General features: G+C 43.9%; 1 protein-coding gene across 5 annotated transcripts; it reads left to right on the top strand.

The window, feature by feature from the left end:
• The first annotated feature begins 377 nt into the window (after positions 1 to 377).
• Positions 378 to 7,384, top strand: MTERF2 (mitochondrial transcription termination factor 2). 5 transcript variants are annotated; one of them, XM_056116569.1, is made up of 4 exons: positions 433 to 488; positions 2,772 to 2,860; positions 3,468 to 3,557; positions 5,912 to 7,384. In XM_056116569.1, exon 4 carries the CDS (start codon positions 5,973 to 5,975, stop codon positions 7,128 to 7,130), a length of 1,158 nt encoding a protein of 385 aa, XP_055972544.1. In that variant the 5' UTR covers positions 433 to 488; positions 2,772 to 2,860; positions 3,468 to 3,557; positions 5,912 to 5,972; the 3' UTR covers positions 7,131 to 7,384. The 5 variants fall into 5 exon arrangements, with proteins under 5 accessions (XP_055972525.1, XP_055972552.1, XP_055972538.1 ...); XM_056116556.1 differs by having other exon boundaries at positions 3,458 to 3,557; XM_056116550.1 differs by lacking the exon at positions 2,772 to 2,860 and having other exon boundaries at positions 378 to 488; positions 3,458 to 3,557.
• Positions 7,385 to 12,212: the final 4,828 nt, after the last annotated feature.

Raw genomic sequence — 12,212 nt, 5'->3', positions numbered from 1 at the left:
TCTCTTTCCGGGGGTCACTCCTGGCGGTTAGGGGGGCCGTGCAGTGCCGAAGGAGCAGCCTCTGGGTGGGATACGTGCCCTTTGCGCTCTCGGTCTTCCTCCATCCCTCTCGTCTTTGCTCTTAAGGGGTGTGGGGTTCCCCCACAAAGAACGAGAACTAAAACGACATGCTGGGACGGAAAGGGTGGAAACGGGGGAAAGACGCGCAGCCGGCGGGTTCCCACGCCCCGCCCCGCCCCCCGCACGCACCACGCAAAGCCCAGACCGCGGATTGGTGTCCTCATTGGCTGCGTCGGTGCTGCCCGAGGTGGGCGAGCTCACGCATCCCAGCCCGGATTGGCTGCGGGCAGAGGGCGGGCGGCCCGGCCGGCCTCCCTCGCGGGGCCAAGTTCACGGGCAGCTCCGAGCCCGGCGCCTCTAGGGCAGGAGGAAGGACTGAGAGTGGTGTCCAGGACTCGGCGTGCCCGGCACAGGACTGACGACCACAGGTGAGTGTCGACCACGTCTCGGGACTGACCGCAGGGTCAGAGAACCCCCTCCCCCCCAACCTCCGCCCTTGGCTCTGCAGTGCCCGGCCGGCCTGCCAGCCGGCCTGCTAGCACTGGGCCGGGCCGATCACGGGCTCAGGTTGCATCGAAAGTTTCTCTGGGGAAGAGCAGGCCCCACGTGATCGGTCCCTGGCTTTTTTTTTTTTTAATAGCGCTCCCCGAGATCATCTCTAGGGTCCTCCCTATCTTTATACACATGGGGGCAAACACGAAACTGTCAGTAGATGGTATATGTTATTTAAAAAAGCATAATTAAGATACCCGGTGTTGTATTCAAAATAAGAATTGCTCATGATCGCACCATGGCTTGGAAGTCGGCCTCATGGGGGGGGGGGGGGGGGAGGGGGGAAGGAGGCAGCTGGGATAGAGAAGGGACCACTAAGTTGAATGATGCTTGGAGGGCTCGCTGGGGATGGGAGATGCGTGCTGAAAGTAGACAATGGACCAAATATGATGGCCACTTACTACCTGTATTGCAAACCATAACACCCAAAAGGACAGAGTAAAAGGAAATGTGCCTGCGGGTGGGGGGCGGGGGGGAGATGGGGAGGGATACTGGGAACATTGGTGGTAGAGAATGGGCACTGGTGGAGGGATGGGTACTCGATCATTGTATGACAGAAACGTAATCACGAAAGTTTTGTTAGTTCATAACTATCTCATGGTGATTCATTAAAAACAAAAATAAATAAGAAGAATTGCTCATATTGAAGAAGTGGATTTGGGGGTCTCAGAAAATGCTTTTTAACGTGAAGTATGAAATAGGCCACATGGAGACTTAACAGATACTCCCCAAGTGCATTTCTTGGTGCAGAGCTCGGAGCTGAACTCTGGAGCCAGCTGTTAGGTTTGAGTCCAAGGTCTTGCCCTTTTACTCTTCCTGCATCGTTCTCTTCACTTTGGAAGCAGGGGGGCAGCAGAAGCACACCCCGAGGTGTCTCGGGGTTATTTAATGGTGGTGCTGCTGATCGGTGGGAGATTCGTGTGGTGCTGGAACATCAGACCTGGGTCTCTCGGGTGCCAGCCATGTTTCCTCAGCTTTCAGATGGGCTGTGGTGGTGATTTAATGAGTTCGTGTGAATGGAGAGTTTTCTACTTACTCTGCAGGTCATGGCAGTGATTCATTGCCTCTTCCCAGCCACCCAGGATAGTGTTCCCACTTTCCTAACCCTCAGACTGAAGCACATAAATGTAAAATGCTTCTCCACAGTTACAACACAGCTGAGATCCCTGAATTCTACTCACTGCATTAAGTGGCCTCAGAAGTTGGTGTGTTGGGGGCCCGAAGCAATTGTACAGCTGGTAGGGCTCTTGCCTTGCAGGCAGCTGACCTGGGTTGGATTCCCAGAACCCTGTATTGTCCCCACAGCCCACCAGGAGTAATTCCTGAGCTTAGAGCCAGGAGTAACCCCTGAAAAGTGCTGGGTGTAACAACAAAAAACAGACCAGAACAGAAGTTGGGATGTTTATTTCATTTCAGTTGGCAAATACTGATTTTATTCTATGAAACAAGTTCTTTGCTGGATCTCAAAATATTGTGGATCAATTTGGGGTTTTTTTTTTATTGTAGTATAAAGTTTGGCAGAGGCATTTGACTTTCAAATGATTATTTTGCAGTTATATAGCACCTTTGGGCTGGAGCGATAGCACAGTGGGTAGGGTGTTTGCCTTGCACGCAGCCAACATGGCCAACCCGAGTTCGATTCCTCCGCCCCTCTCGGAGAGCCCGGCAAGCTACCGAGAGTATCTCGCCCACATGGCAGAGCCTGGCAAGCTACCTGTGATGTATTAGATATGCCAAACACAGTAACAATTGTCACAATGGAGATGTTACTGGGCCCGCTCGAGCAAATCGATGAACAATGGGAGGACAGTGACAGTGACAGTGATAGCACCTTTAATAGTCAAGAACTTTATAACCATCCATCAATGTAAATACATTTGGTTTACAAATCTTAAGCAATTTGAGGCCATTTAGAAAATCTATTCAGTAGCAAATTCTTAGATCAGTCCATAGAATAAACTATAAAAAGAGATATAAAATGTCCAAACAGAACAGCTCTTAGAGCCTGTCCTCCATTGATGAGGTACTGTGTGCCTATGAATCCTGCAGAAATCTTTCTTCTTTTTTTTTCTTTTTTTTTGGGGGGTGGGTGGGGGAGTCACACTGGCAATGCTCAGGGGTTATTCCTGGATCCGTACTGAGAAATTAACTTCTGGCAGTACTCAGAAGACCATATGGGATGCTGTGGATAGAACCTGGGTCAGCCTCGTGCAACGGGCCCCACTGCAGAAATCTTGGGCGAGATGGAGTGAGTACAGATCTTCCTTCACCCTCAGATCCAGGTTGCAATTTCTAGCTGCCTTTAGGTTCTCTGAAGGTCCTTAAATCCAAAGTTCTGAAAAATGTTGTTAGAAGAACTAATGTCTAGCACAGTGCCGAGCACACTTGAACTAAATACCAAACCCAACCCAATGGTACACAATGAGTGAAGAACTCTGTGTTGTAGGTGCTACATTAGGGTCAAGAACTGGGTGCCTTGGAAAGAGCATGCACAAAGCTAGCCTGCCCAGGAATGCCTCCTGTTCAGTACTGCCAGCCTAGGGGACCATGGGAATGGCGTTGAGGGCCGAGACAGAAAGAACATGTGAACAGCTGCCGCTATGGTACCATGAAAGCCTGTGATGGGAACCGGAGACTACCTATTCATAAGGGAGAGGGAAATTTTCCTGAGAACAGAACACTTAGATAGAGTTGGTGGGGAAATGTAGATGCCCAGGTCTGAAAGGAAGCAGTTATGAAAGAGGGAGACAGGACAGAGTGCAGAGAGGCCTTTGTGGAGCATAGAAAGGCATTTTTACTTTCTATGCTCATTTCTATGTCATTTTTCTAAAGTACCACTAAAAAGTTTATTGCAGGGAGGCAATAAGACATTTTGAAAAGCAGCTGGAGTGAAGTCCATCTGTATTAACTGGCATCCTGGATGAGGACTTCAGGCTCTCTGGAAGGTAAGAAAAAGTTGAGAACCCACCTTTAAAGACAATCTCTCAGAGGAACTAGGAAAGTGGGAAGTCCTGAAAGTCAAATGTGCATTTTACAGAGAAAGTAGAGAGCTGTGCTGAAATTATAGATGTAAAAAAAGAGAGAGGAATTAAAACTACTCATAGTGAGGCTGGTACTATAGTATTGCGGGTAGGGCACTTGCCTTGCACATGGCCAACATGGGTGTGATCCTAGGCATCCCATATTGTATCTTGAGCATCAACAGGAATAATCCCTAAGTGCAGAGCCAGGAATAAACCTTGAGCAGAGTGGGTGTGGCCCCAAAGCAAAAACAAAATAATGTACTAAACACAGCTCTGCTATACTAGTAAGAAAAGAATCCCGATTTGGGGGCCAAAGCAATAGCACAGAGGGTAGGGTGTTTGCCCTGTTTGCCCTGTTTGCCCAACAGACCCAGGTTGGATCCCCAGCATCCCATATGGTCCCCTGAGCACTGCCAAGAGTGATTCCTGAGTGCAGACCCAGGAGTAACCTGAGTATCGCTGAGTGTGACCCAAAAAGCCAAAAAAAAAAAATCCTGATTTGAAAACCTGGCACCACATAGAGTCCCTGAGCACTGTGAGGGGTGGCCCTCAAGAAAAAAAGTGAAATTATTATTATATTTGCTTTATCCATATCCAAATTGAAGCTGGTAAGAGATTAATAGTACTTTGCGAAAATCAGCAATGCTCATTTTTCAAATAATAATAAACAATTGGCTTTCCATATCTCTTCAGTAAGCCTACTCTGAGGAATTTATCCTAGAAAAAGGAATATGATGCATGGCCAGATATTCAGCATATTATAGAAAATAATAGGACCGGGACCCAGGGAGACAGCTCTGTATTCTGTATTTAGAGAATACAGTTGAGCAATTCTGAACATGACAGTTCTCCCAGGAGTGAACAGAAAATGGCTTGCTTTTCCCTGAGCTTCACTGGACAGGAGCGTCTTGCCATGGCCAGTGTGGTTCTATCATTTAGTGATCTGTCACTTTGTTTAAGGTAGCCCCATGCTAATGCAACTACTCATCTGGTGCTTAGTCAAACACTGTTCCAACCCCAGATGACTCCCTGACCAAACTGGGTTTATGGGAGATTATTTGACTATCCAGTAGGGCGCCAGCATAAGAAATTTTATTTATGCATTGAAGGTTTGGTTTTGTTTGTTTTGGGGCCACGCCTGATAGTGCTCAAGGCTTGCTCCTGGCTCTGTGCCTAAGGATCACTGTTGGCAGTACTCAAGAGAACCAGATGGGATATCTGGAAATAAACCCTGGTCAGCTACTGCCCTGGTGCCCTGCCCTGCCCTGCCCACTGTACTATCTCTCTGGCCCTGGCTTAAGTGATTATTAAGGAAAATTGTAAGTCTTTGCAATTTTCTCTGTATAGGTTGAGTTAAAACTTAACTTTCATATACAGAGATGCCCTTTATATATTAAAAAATCATAAGCACTATCAAGGTACTGTTCTGATCATTGCTTATTTAACCTGAGGGTAAATAACTTTCCCTGGATGACCCTGTAAGTTAACATCAGGAGCCCTCCCTTCCCTTGCATGTATAGATGTACGGCTTGAGTTTGTGGGATCCCATGAAGAGATGGGTACAGGACTCCAGCCTGGTTTGTCCATGCCTTTTTTAGTGCTTCTGTACGTTCTTCTCATTAAATGCCATAATCATCTTAGAAATGTGTAAAGTAACTTTAGTATTTATATCTTGGCTTGTAGGAATTATCTGAAACTCCGGTTGAAGCCAGTAGAAGTAAAACATACTCCCATGTCTTCAATTACTTTGAATGTGGTAGCACTGACCTGTTACTGCAAATTGTTAACCAAGATAAGAACATTACCACTTGTCAGTTTTTCTTAGAAAATAATGACCTATTCAGATTGGTTAGGACAGTCTTGAAAATGAAGAGTTGTTGGCATATAGAACAATGCCATTATTAAAGGCAGGGACTGAAAATGCTTTTCTGAAGCTTTCTTTCAAACCTATAAATAAAAAGAGCTGCTAGCAAACTGAAAATTAGCTCCATTCTATATTCTTGTGACAGAACCAGGGCATTCAAGAACACCCTCAGGAACTAAAAGTTAGTGTTTTTATATTATTTTTTTCTTCTTTGATTCTTGGGCCATATCTTGTGCTGCTCAGGGATATAGGAGTAACCCTGGGGTGCTTGGTGAGCCATATATAGTTTTAGAGATCAAAGAAAGGCCAGCTACATGTAAGGCCTTAGCCTCTGTGCCAACTCTCTGGCCTAGTATTTGAATTCTAAACGTTATTTCCTTTTAGATTAAAGCATGTACTTTCTTTCTTGCAGGTATGATGTAGACACTCAGGAGATCCAGGACAGTGGAATTTAGCCAGTGGATTATAAAAGCATGTTCTGGAAGTTAATAATGAGATCCCAGCCCTACAGGCTATGTTCTGTCAGAAAGATGTTATCACCTCCAACTTACAGACCTTTATTAGACTGCCTCCCCTATACAACTGATAGACAGTCAGACAAAGAAAACAAAAGAACGGTGGAAAAACTCTACAAATTTTCCGTTGACATTAGGAAAATCCGCAGACTGAAAGGATGGGTACTTTGGGAGGATGAAACCTATGTTGATGAAATAGCAGATATTTTAAAACAACTGGGTGCTGATGAGACTGCTGTGGCCAGTATTTTGGAACGCTGCCCAGAAGCAATCGTCTGTAGCCCAACGGCTGTCCGCACCCAGAAAGAACTCTGGCAGTTGGTCTGTAAAAACAAAGAAGAGTTAATCAAGTTAATAGAACAGTTTCCAGAATCTTTTTTTACTGTTAAAGACCCAGAAAGACGAAAGCTAAACATTGAGTTCTTTCAAAACCTGGGACTCAAAAATGTGGTCATTAGCAGATTTTTGACAACTGCACCTAACATTTTTCATAATCCTGTTGAGAAGAATAAGGATATTATAAAGATTCTCCAAGAAAGTTACCTAAATTTAGGTGGCTCTGAGGCTAATATGAAAGTTTGGCTACTAAAATTATTAAGCCAAAACCCTTTTATTTTCTTAAATTCATCTCCAGCTATAAGAGAGACCCTTGACTTTCTCCGGGAACAAGGTTTCACCAACCTGGAAATTCTCCAACTTCTATCTAAACTCAAAGGATTTCTTTTTCAACTTTGCCCAAGAAGTATAGAAAGCAGTATTTCCTTCTCTAAAAATGCTTTTAATTGCACAGATCATGACCTGAAGGAATTAATTTTAAAGTGTCCTGCTCTTTTATATTATTCTGTTGAAGTTTTGGAAGAGAGAATTCAGGGATTATTGAAAGAGGGAGTTTCTATAGCTCAGCTAAGAGAGATGCCAATGGTTCTTGAATTAACACCACAGATAGTACAATATAGGATAAGAAAATTGAATTCATTAGGTTACAAAATAAAGGATGGACATCTAGCAAATTTAAATGGAACAAAAAAAGAGTTTGAGGCTAACTTTGGTAAAATTCAAGCTAAAAAAGGAAGACCAATGTTTAACCCTGTGGCACCATTAAATGTTGAAGAGTGACTACTTGCTGATTGAGCTTATTGCTTTCCGGCAGAGCAGAGAAAAACTCACTAGTGAAGACTGCGGTGGATTTGGTAGTTTTGGGGACCAGTCAAAACTTGGTTTGGGGGCAGTGTTTAAGTTATTTGTAAATAGATAATGTATGACTAATTATGTTTTAAAATACAAATTGGTGTTTATTGTAAAGTTGGTAAGTTTGACCTTGAATTATTTTTTTCTGAACTATTAAATGGCACATTTAATATTTATGTGAATCATTTCTAAGAAACTGACTCCCTTAATTTAATCCAAAATATGAAGACATTTTTATCCATTTAGTATGTTTTGTCCGGGATGCCTCAGAAACACTAGCATGATCTGGATTCTCTAGCATAGTGTCAATGTTCAAAATTAGCAAACTGATGTTCCAATTTGAGAACCAAGTATCACTCATGCAAAAACAGCTTACTTGGGGTGGTCAGTTACCTCTTATAAAAATCCCTTCTTGTGTAGTAATTTCTTTCCCCATTTTACAGATGAAGGAACTTCTGAAGCTTAGGCCACTCAGCAGCCAGACAGTCGACCAGATTAACTATGATCTGACTTCTGTTCAAACCTTGTGAATAGAAAAAGGAGTGTGTATGTGTTGGTTTAAGAAGTCACCTTACTAGGCATGGCAAGTGAGTACCGATCACAAATTTAGGAACTTTAACGAAAATTTCTGCGTAAATTCCTTAAACATGAAAATGATCTAACTCCTATACATTTGAAGTTAAGTGCATCTTTTAAGAAATCACTTAATCACTTAATCCCCGTTATTCATCGATTTATTCGAGCGGGTGCCAGTAACGTCTCCATTCATCCCGGTTGCGTGCTAGCGTAGCCCAATGGTATCTGTTCGTTCTAGGAACATGCAGAGCCTCAAACCGATCATTCAGGGTCTTGATGAAGAAGTCTGACCATCTTATAGGTGGGCGTCCACGTGATCTTTTGATGTCCCGTGGAATCCAATCAGTAATGGCTCTAGTCCAGCGGTTGTCTGTAAACCTCATTATGTGTCCAGCCCATCTGATCTTTGATGTCTTGGCAAATGAGACAGCATCCCTGATTCTTGAGCGTTGACGAAGATCAGAACTCCGGATTCTATCTCTCATTTGAGTGAATCGTGTTATTCCAAGCATAGTTCTTTCGATTCCTCTTTGAGAGACCCGAATAGCGTTCTCATCCTGTTTTCGTAGGGTCCAGGTCTCTGAGGCATATGTTAATGCAGGAAGAATAGTGGAATCAAAGAGATGTGCTCGTAGCTGGAGGTTCTTTGTCCTTTTAGTTATTTCTTCAATGCTCTTGAAGGCATTCCAAGCCGCTCTCTTCCTCCTGCGCAACTCAGGTGCCAGGTCATTCATCATGTTGATTTCTCGACCTAGGTATATATAACTGTTGCATTCGGAGATGGTGGTTCCGTTGAGAGCGAATGGAGCGTCAGGAACAAGGCTGTTTCTCATAAACATTGTCTTCGTAAGATTCAGCTGTAGTCCGATCTTTCCACATTCACGGTCAAAGTCGTACAGCATTTGTGCCGCTTGGCTGATGTTTGGTGTTATTAGAACGATGTCATCAGCAAAGCGGAGGTGGTGTAGTTGCCGACCATCTATCTTCACTCCCATGTTTTCCCATTCCAGTTGTCGCATGATGTTCTCGAGGGTGGCACTGAAGAGTTTTGGTGAAATGGTATCACCCTGCCGAACCCCTCTCTTGATATGGATGATTACTTCTTTGTAGAATGGTGAGATCTTGGTAGTGAATCCGCAATAGAGCTCACGAAGGATCCTGATGTATTGAGTTTGTACGCCCTGATTGGCTAGGGCTTCCATGACCGCTTCCATCTCAACAGAATCAAAGGCCTTCTTTAAATCAATGAACGTTAGACAGAGCGGCATCTTGAACTCCCGAGATACCTCAATGAGCTTGGTTATTGTGTGGATATGGTCGATGGTACTGAATCCTTTTCGGAATCCAGCTTGTTCACATGGTTGTCCTTCATCTAGTGTTCTGCTAATCCTATTCAGGATGACTCGAGTGAATAGTTTGTAGATGACAGACAATAGGCAGATTGGGCGATAGTTGCCAATGTCGTGGATGTCTCCTTTCTTGTATAGTAGTACAGTCCTGCTGGTTTTCCATTGGGATGGAACCTTGCATTCAGACAGGTAGCGTGTGAAGAGTCGAGCCAATGTACTGATGAGTACTGATGGTAAGTTCTTCAGGTGTTCAGGTCTGATCTTGTCTGGGCCAGGTGCTCTTTGTTTCTTTACCGACGAGATGGCATGTTGGATTTCGGAAGGGAGAACATTGGGAACGACATATCCATCATGTGGTATGTGGTATGTGGGCAAGTGGATGTGGCTATTAAAGAGATCTGAGTAGAAGTCATGAATAATCTTCTCCATTGCCCTTCTGGAAGATGTGATAGATCCATCATGATGTCGGAGGGCAGTCATCTTGGTTTTGTAGTTGGTGAAGGACAGGTGGGCATTACAAGTGTTTTTCCCAGCTTCTGCTGCATCTACCAGTACTGCTGCTCTCCTATTTTTGAGGTCATCCTTGATGGCTTCTCTGCACTGTTTTGCCAGTTCAGATGTTCGCTTGTGGTTGCCTGAGGCATGTGCCAAGCCATGTTGGCGAATAAGTTCAAGAGTGTTCGAAGAAAGACAGTTTTTTGTGGTTATCTCTCTCTTGGCATTCCTTGCACAATCATGGAGGTGCTGAATCATTCGATCGTATTCCTCATCAATGTTGTCAATGATGGCATCTTTCCATGTTGCCGCAATAGAGCCAAAGAGCTCCCAGTTGGTGGTTGTTCTGGGAGTCCTCTTCTTAAACCTTGCATTCTTTTCTCCTCGTTCTGTGAGGTAGAATTTTGCACGAAGAAGACGGTGGTCTGATCCCGTTTGGAATTTTGGGACAACAGCAACATCGGTTAGGCAAAACCGCCGATTGAATATGATGTGGTCTATTTCATTGTGGAACCGTCCATCGGGAGACTCCCATGTCCAACGTTTACATTCAGCCTTTTGGAATTGTGAGTTACCATGGAAGGTTTTGGTTGACATGAAGAACTCAGACAGTCTGTCACCCTGTTCGTTCCATTCCAGGCCATGGGTTCCGATGTGGAGTTCATCGACTGATCTTCTTGGTCCTATCTTGGCATTAAAATCACCGACAATGATCTTGTAGAAGGTGTGATCTTCTTTATAGAACTTCTCTAGCTCCATGTAGAATTTCTCAGTTTCTCTTTCATCATAACTGGATATTGGTGCATAGACAACAAAGATAGAAACTGCCGGTAGTGAGCCACATTTATTCAAGTGTAATTGTCCGATTCGGGTTGTTAGGCATTCGAATCAATCAATGCTCGTGACTAAGTTTGTGTTGACAAGGATACCGACACCACCGACGCCTCTTTTATCACATGTTCCAAGGAACAGTTCTTCTCCAGTGTCAAAAACAGCATGATGGGATTGATGTCTTCTCGTTTCGGTCAGACCAATGATGTCGTACTTGATCTTTCGCACTTGTACCATAAGGTCTTCAATGGATGCAGCAGATGCCAGCGTACGAGCATTAAAAGTACAGACAATCATTTTTGTTTTTCTGCGTTTTGGCAGCCTATGTCTGCCTTGGTGTTTTATCAGCCTCTCCTTCCATATCCTTCTCGACTCTGCATATTCAGGGTTAGGGAAATGAGATCCATTTATTACTTTTAAACTTTTAAGAAAAGTTTCTGAAAATCCAGGTATGCCAAAGGGGAATTGCGGGGCCGTTGGTACTGATTTGGGCAGCTTTCAGGTTTCTGTTCCTAAATCTTAATCAGACATGACCATGTAAAGACTAGCTCACTTACAGCAATGAACTTTGAACTTTGTTGTTATTATTGTTGTTTTTGTTTTTATTGGGGGAGTGGGGAGCAGGAGGTGGCTTGGGAGATTGGGCCACACTTGACTCTATTTGGGACTTTTGCCATTGCTTGGGAGATCAAATGTGCTGGGGATCAAATCAGGGTTGGACACATGCAAGACAAGTGCCTTACCCATTTTACTGTCTGGCCCCGAAGTTTGAACTCTGTAACAAATACACAACCAAATAATTCTGATACTCAAATATTTGTGCACTATGTAATGAAAGTAGGTAAAAAGATTATTAAAAACACAAGCCATGGGCCAGAGAGATAGTGCTGGGGATAAGGTGATTGGCTTGCATACAAGGATCTATCCCTGGCACTGCATATGTTCCTCTGACCACCACCAGAAATGGCCCCGGAATGCAAAATCAGAAGTGACCCCTGAGCACCAATGGGTGTGCCCCCCCCAAACAAAAAAATTGTACAAGCTGTGTCTTCTTTATTGACTTGTTTGGCAAATGTAGGTGATCATCACTATCCATTTCTGGTTTGTTCCTTAGGACAATGAAACTCTTATCTGCATCACATCTGAGTGTGGCATGTTATGCCTTATTAACACTATGAGTTGAGTACCATTGTGCCTCACTCTATAGATGAGGTTACTTGGCCCAGAGAGAATAAGTCATTACCTAAGGTCACACTGGCAAGTTCATTCATGAAATACCACAGGGGGTCAGTGGCCTATGACTTGCAACTCTGGTATTGAACCAACTGCCTAAGTATTGCTGGGAATCGGCGTGGGCCCCCTGAATAGTGATGAAAGACCTTCCACTGCTCCCCACCGCCCAGACAGACACAGAAAAGAAAAAGAATGGCAGCCAGAATAATTGGGACAGTGTTGAGTTGCATTGAATTTGGGGGAAAAGAACAGTGCCTCAGGAAAGGAATTACAAGTTCATCCAAGAAGCAGGATCTTACTTTAAGGTAATGGGAAATTCTTAGAGAAATGTTAGTCTTTTCTACCACTGACAGTATTAGTGGTGGTGTGTCAGATACAAGTTTTCAGTTTGCAGTGCACTATATGATCACTTGGTGGTTCTACTTCAGATGCTAATTTTGAGATGCCTATTAGTTTTCTGAGTAGTGATATTTAAGATTGAATGGTCAAGCCTGGAATTGGAAAAATCACTGGAGGTAACTATTTG

This window comes from Sorex fumeus, unplaced genomic scaffold (genome assembly GCF_029834395.1).
Source record: "Sorex fumeus unplaced genomic scaffold, SorFum_2.1 ptg000003l, whole genome shotgun sequence".
NCBI lineage: Eukaryota > Metazoa > Chordata > Mammalia > Eulipotyphla > Soricidae > Sorex > Sorex fumeus.
The sequence above is the reverse complement of the archived record's forward strand: the minus strand, read 5'-3'. Positions and strand labels throughout refer to the sequence as shown.

What these genes read in the sequence shown, in the direction of transcription:
- MTERF2 (XM_056116550.1), top strand. Translation starts at nt 5,973, where the DNA reads ATGTTCTGGAAGTTAATAATGAGATCCCAGCCCTACAGGCTATGTTCT.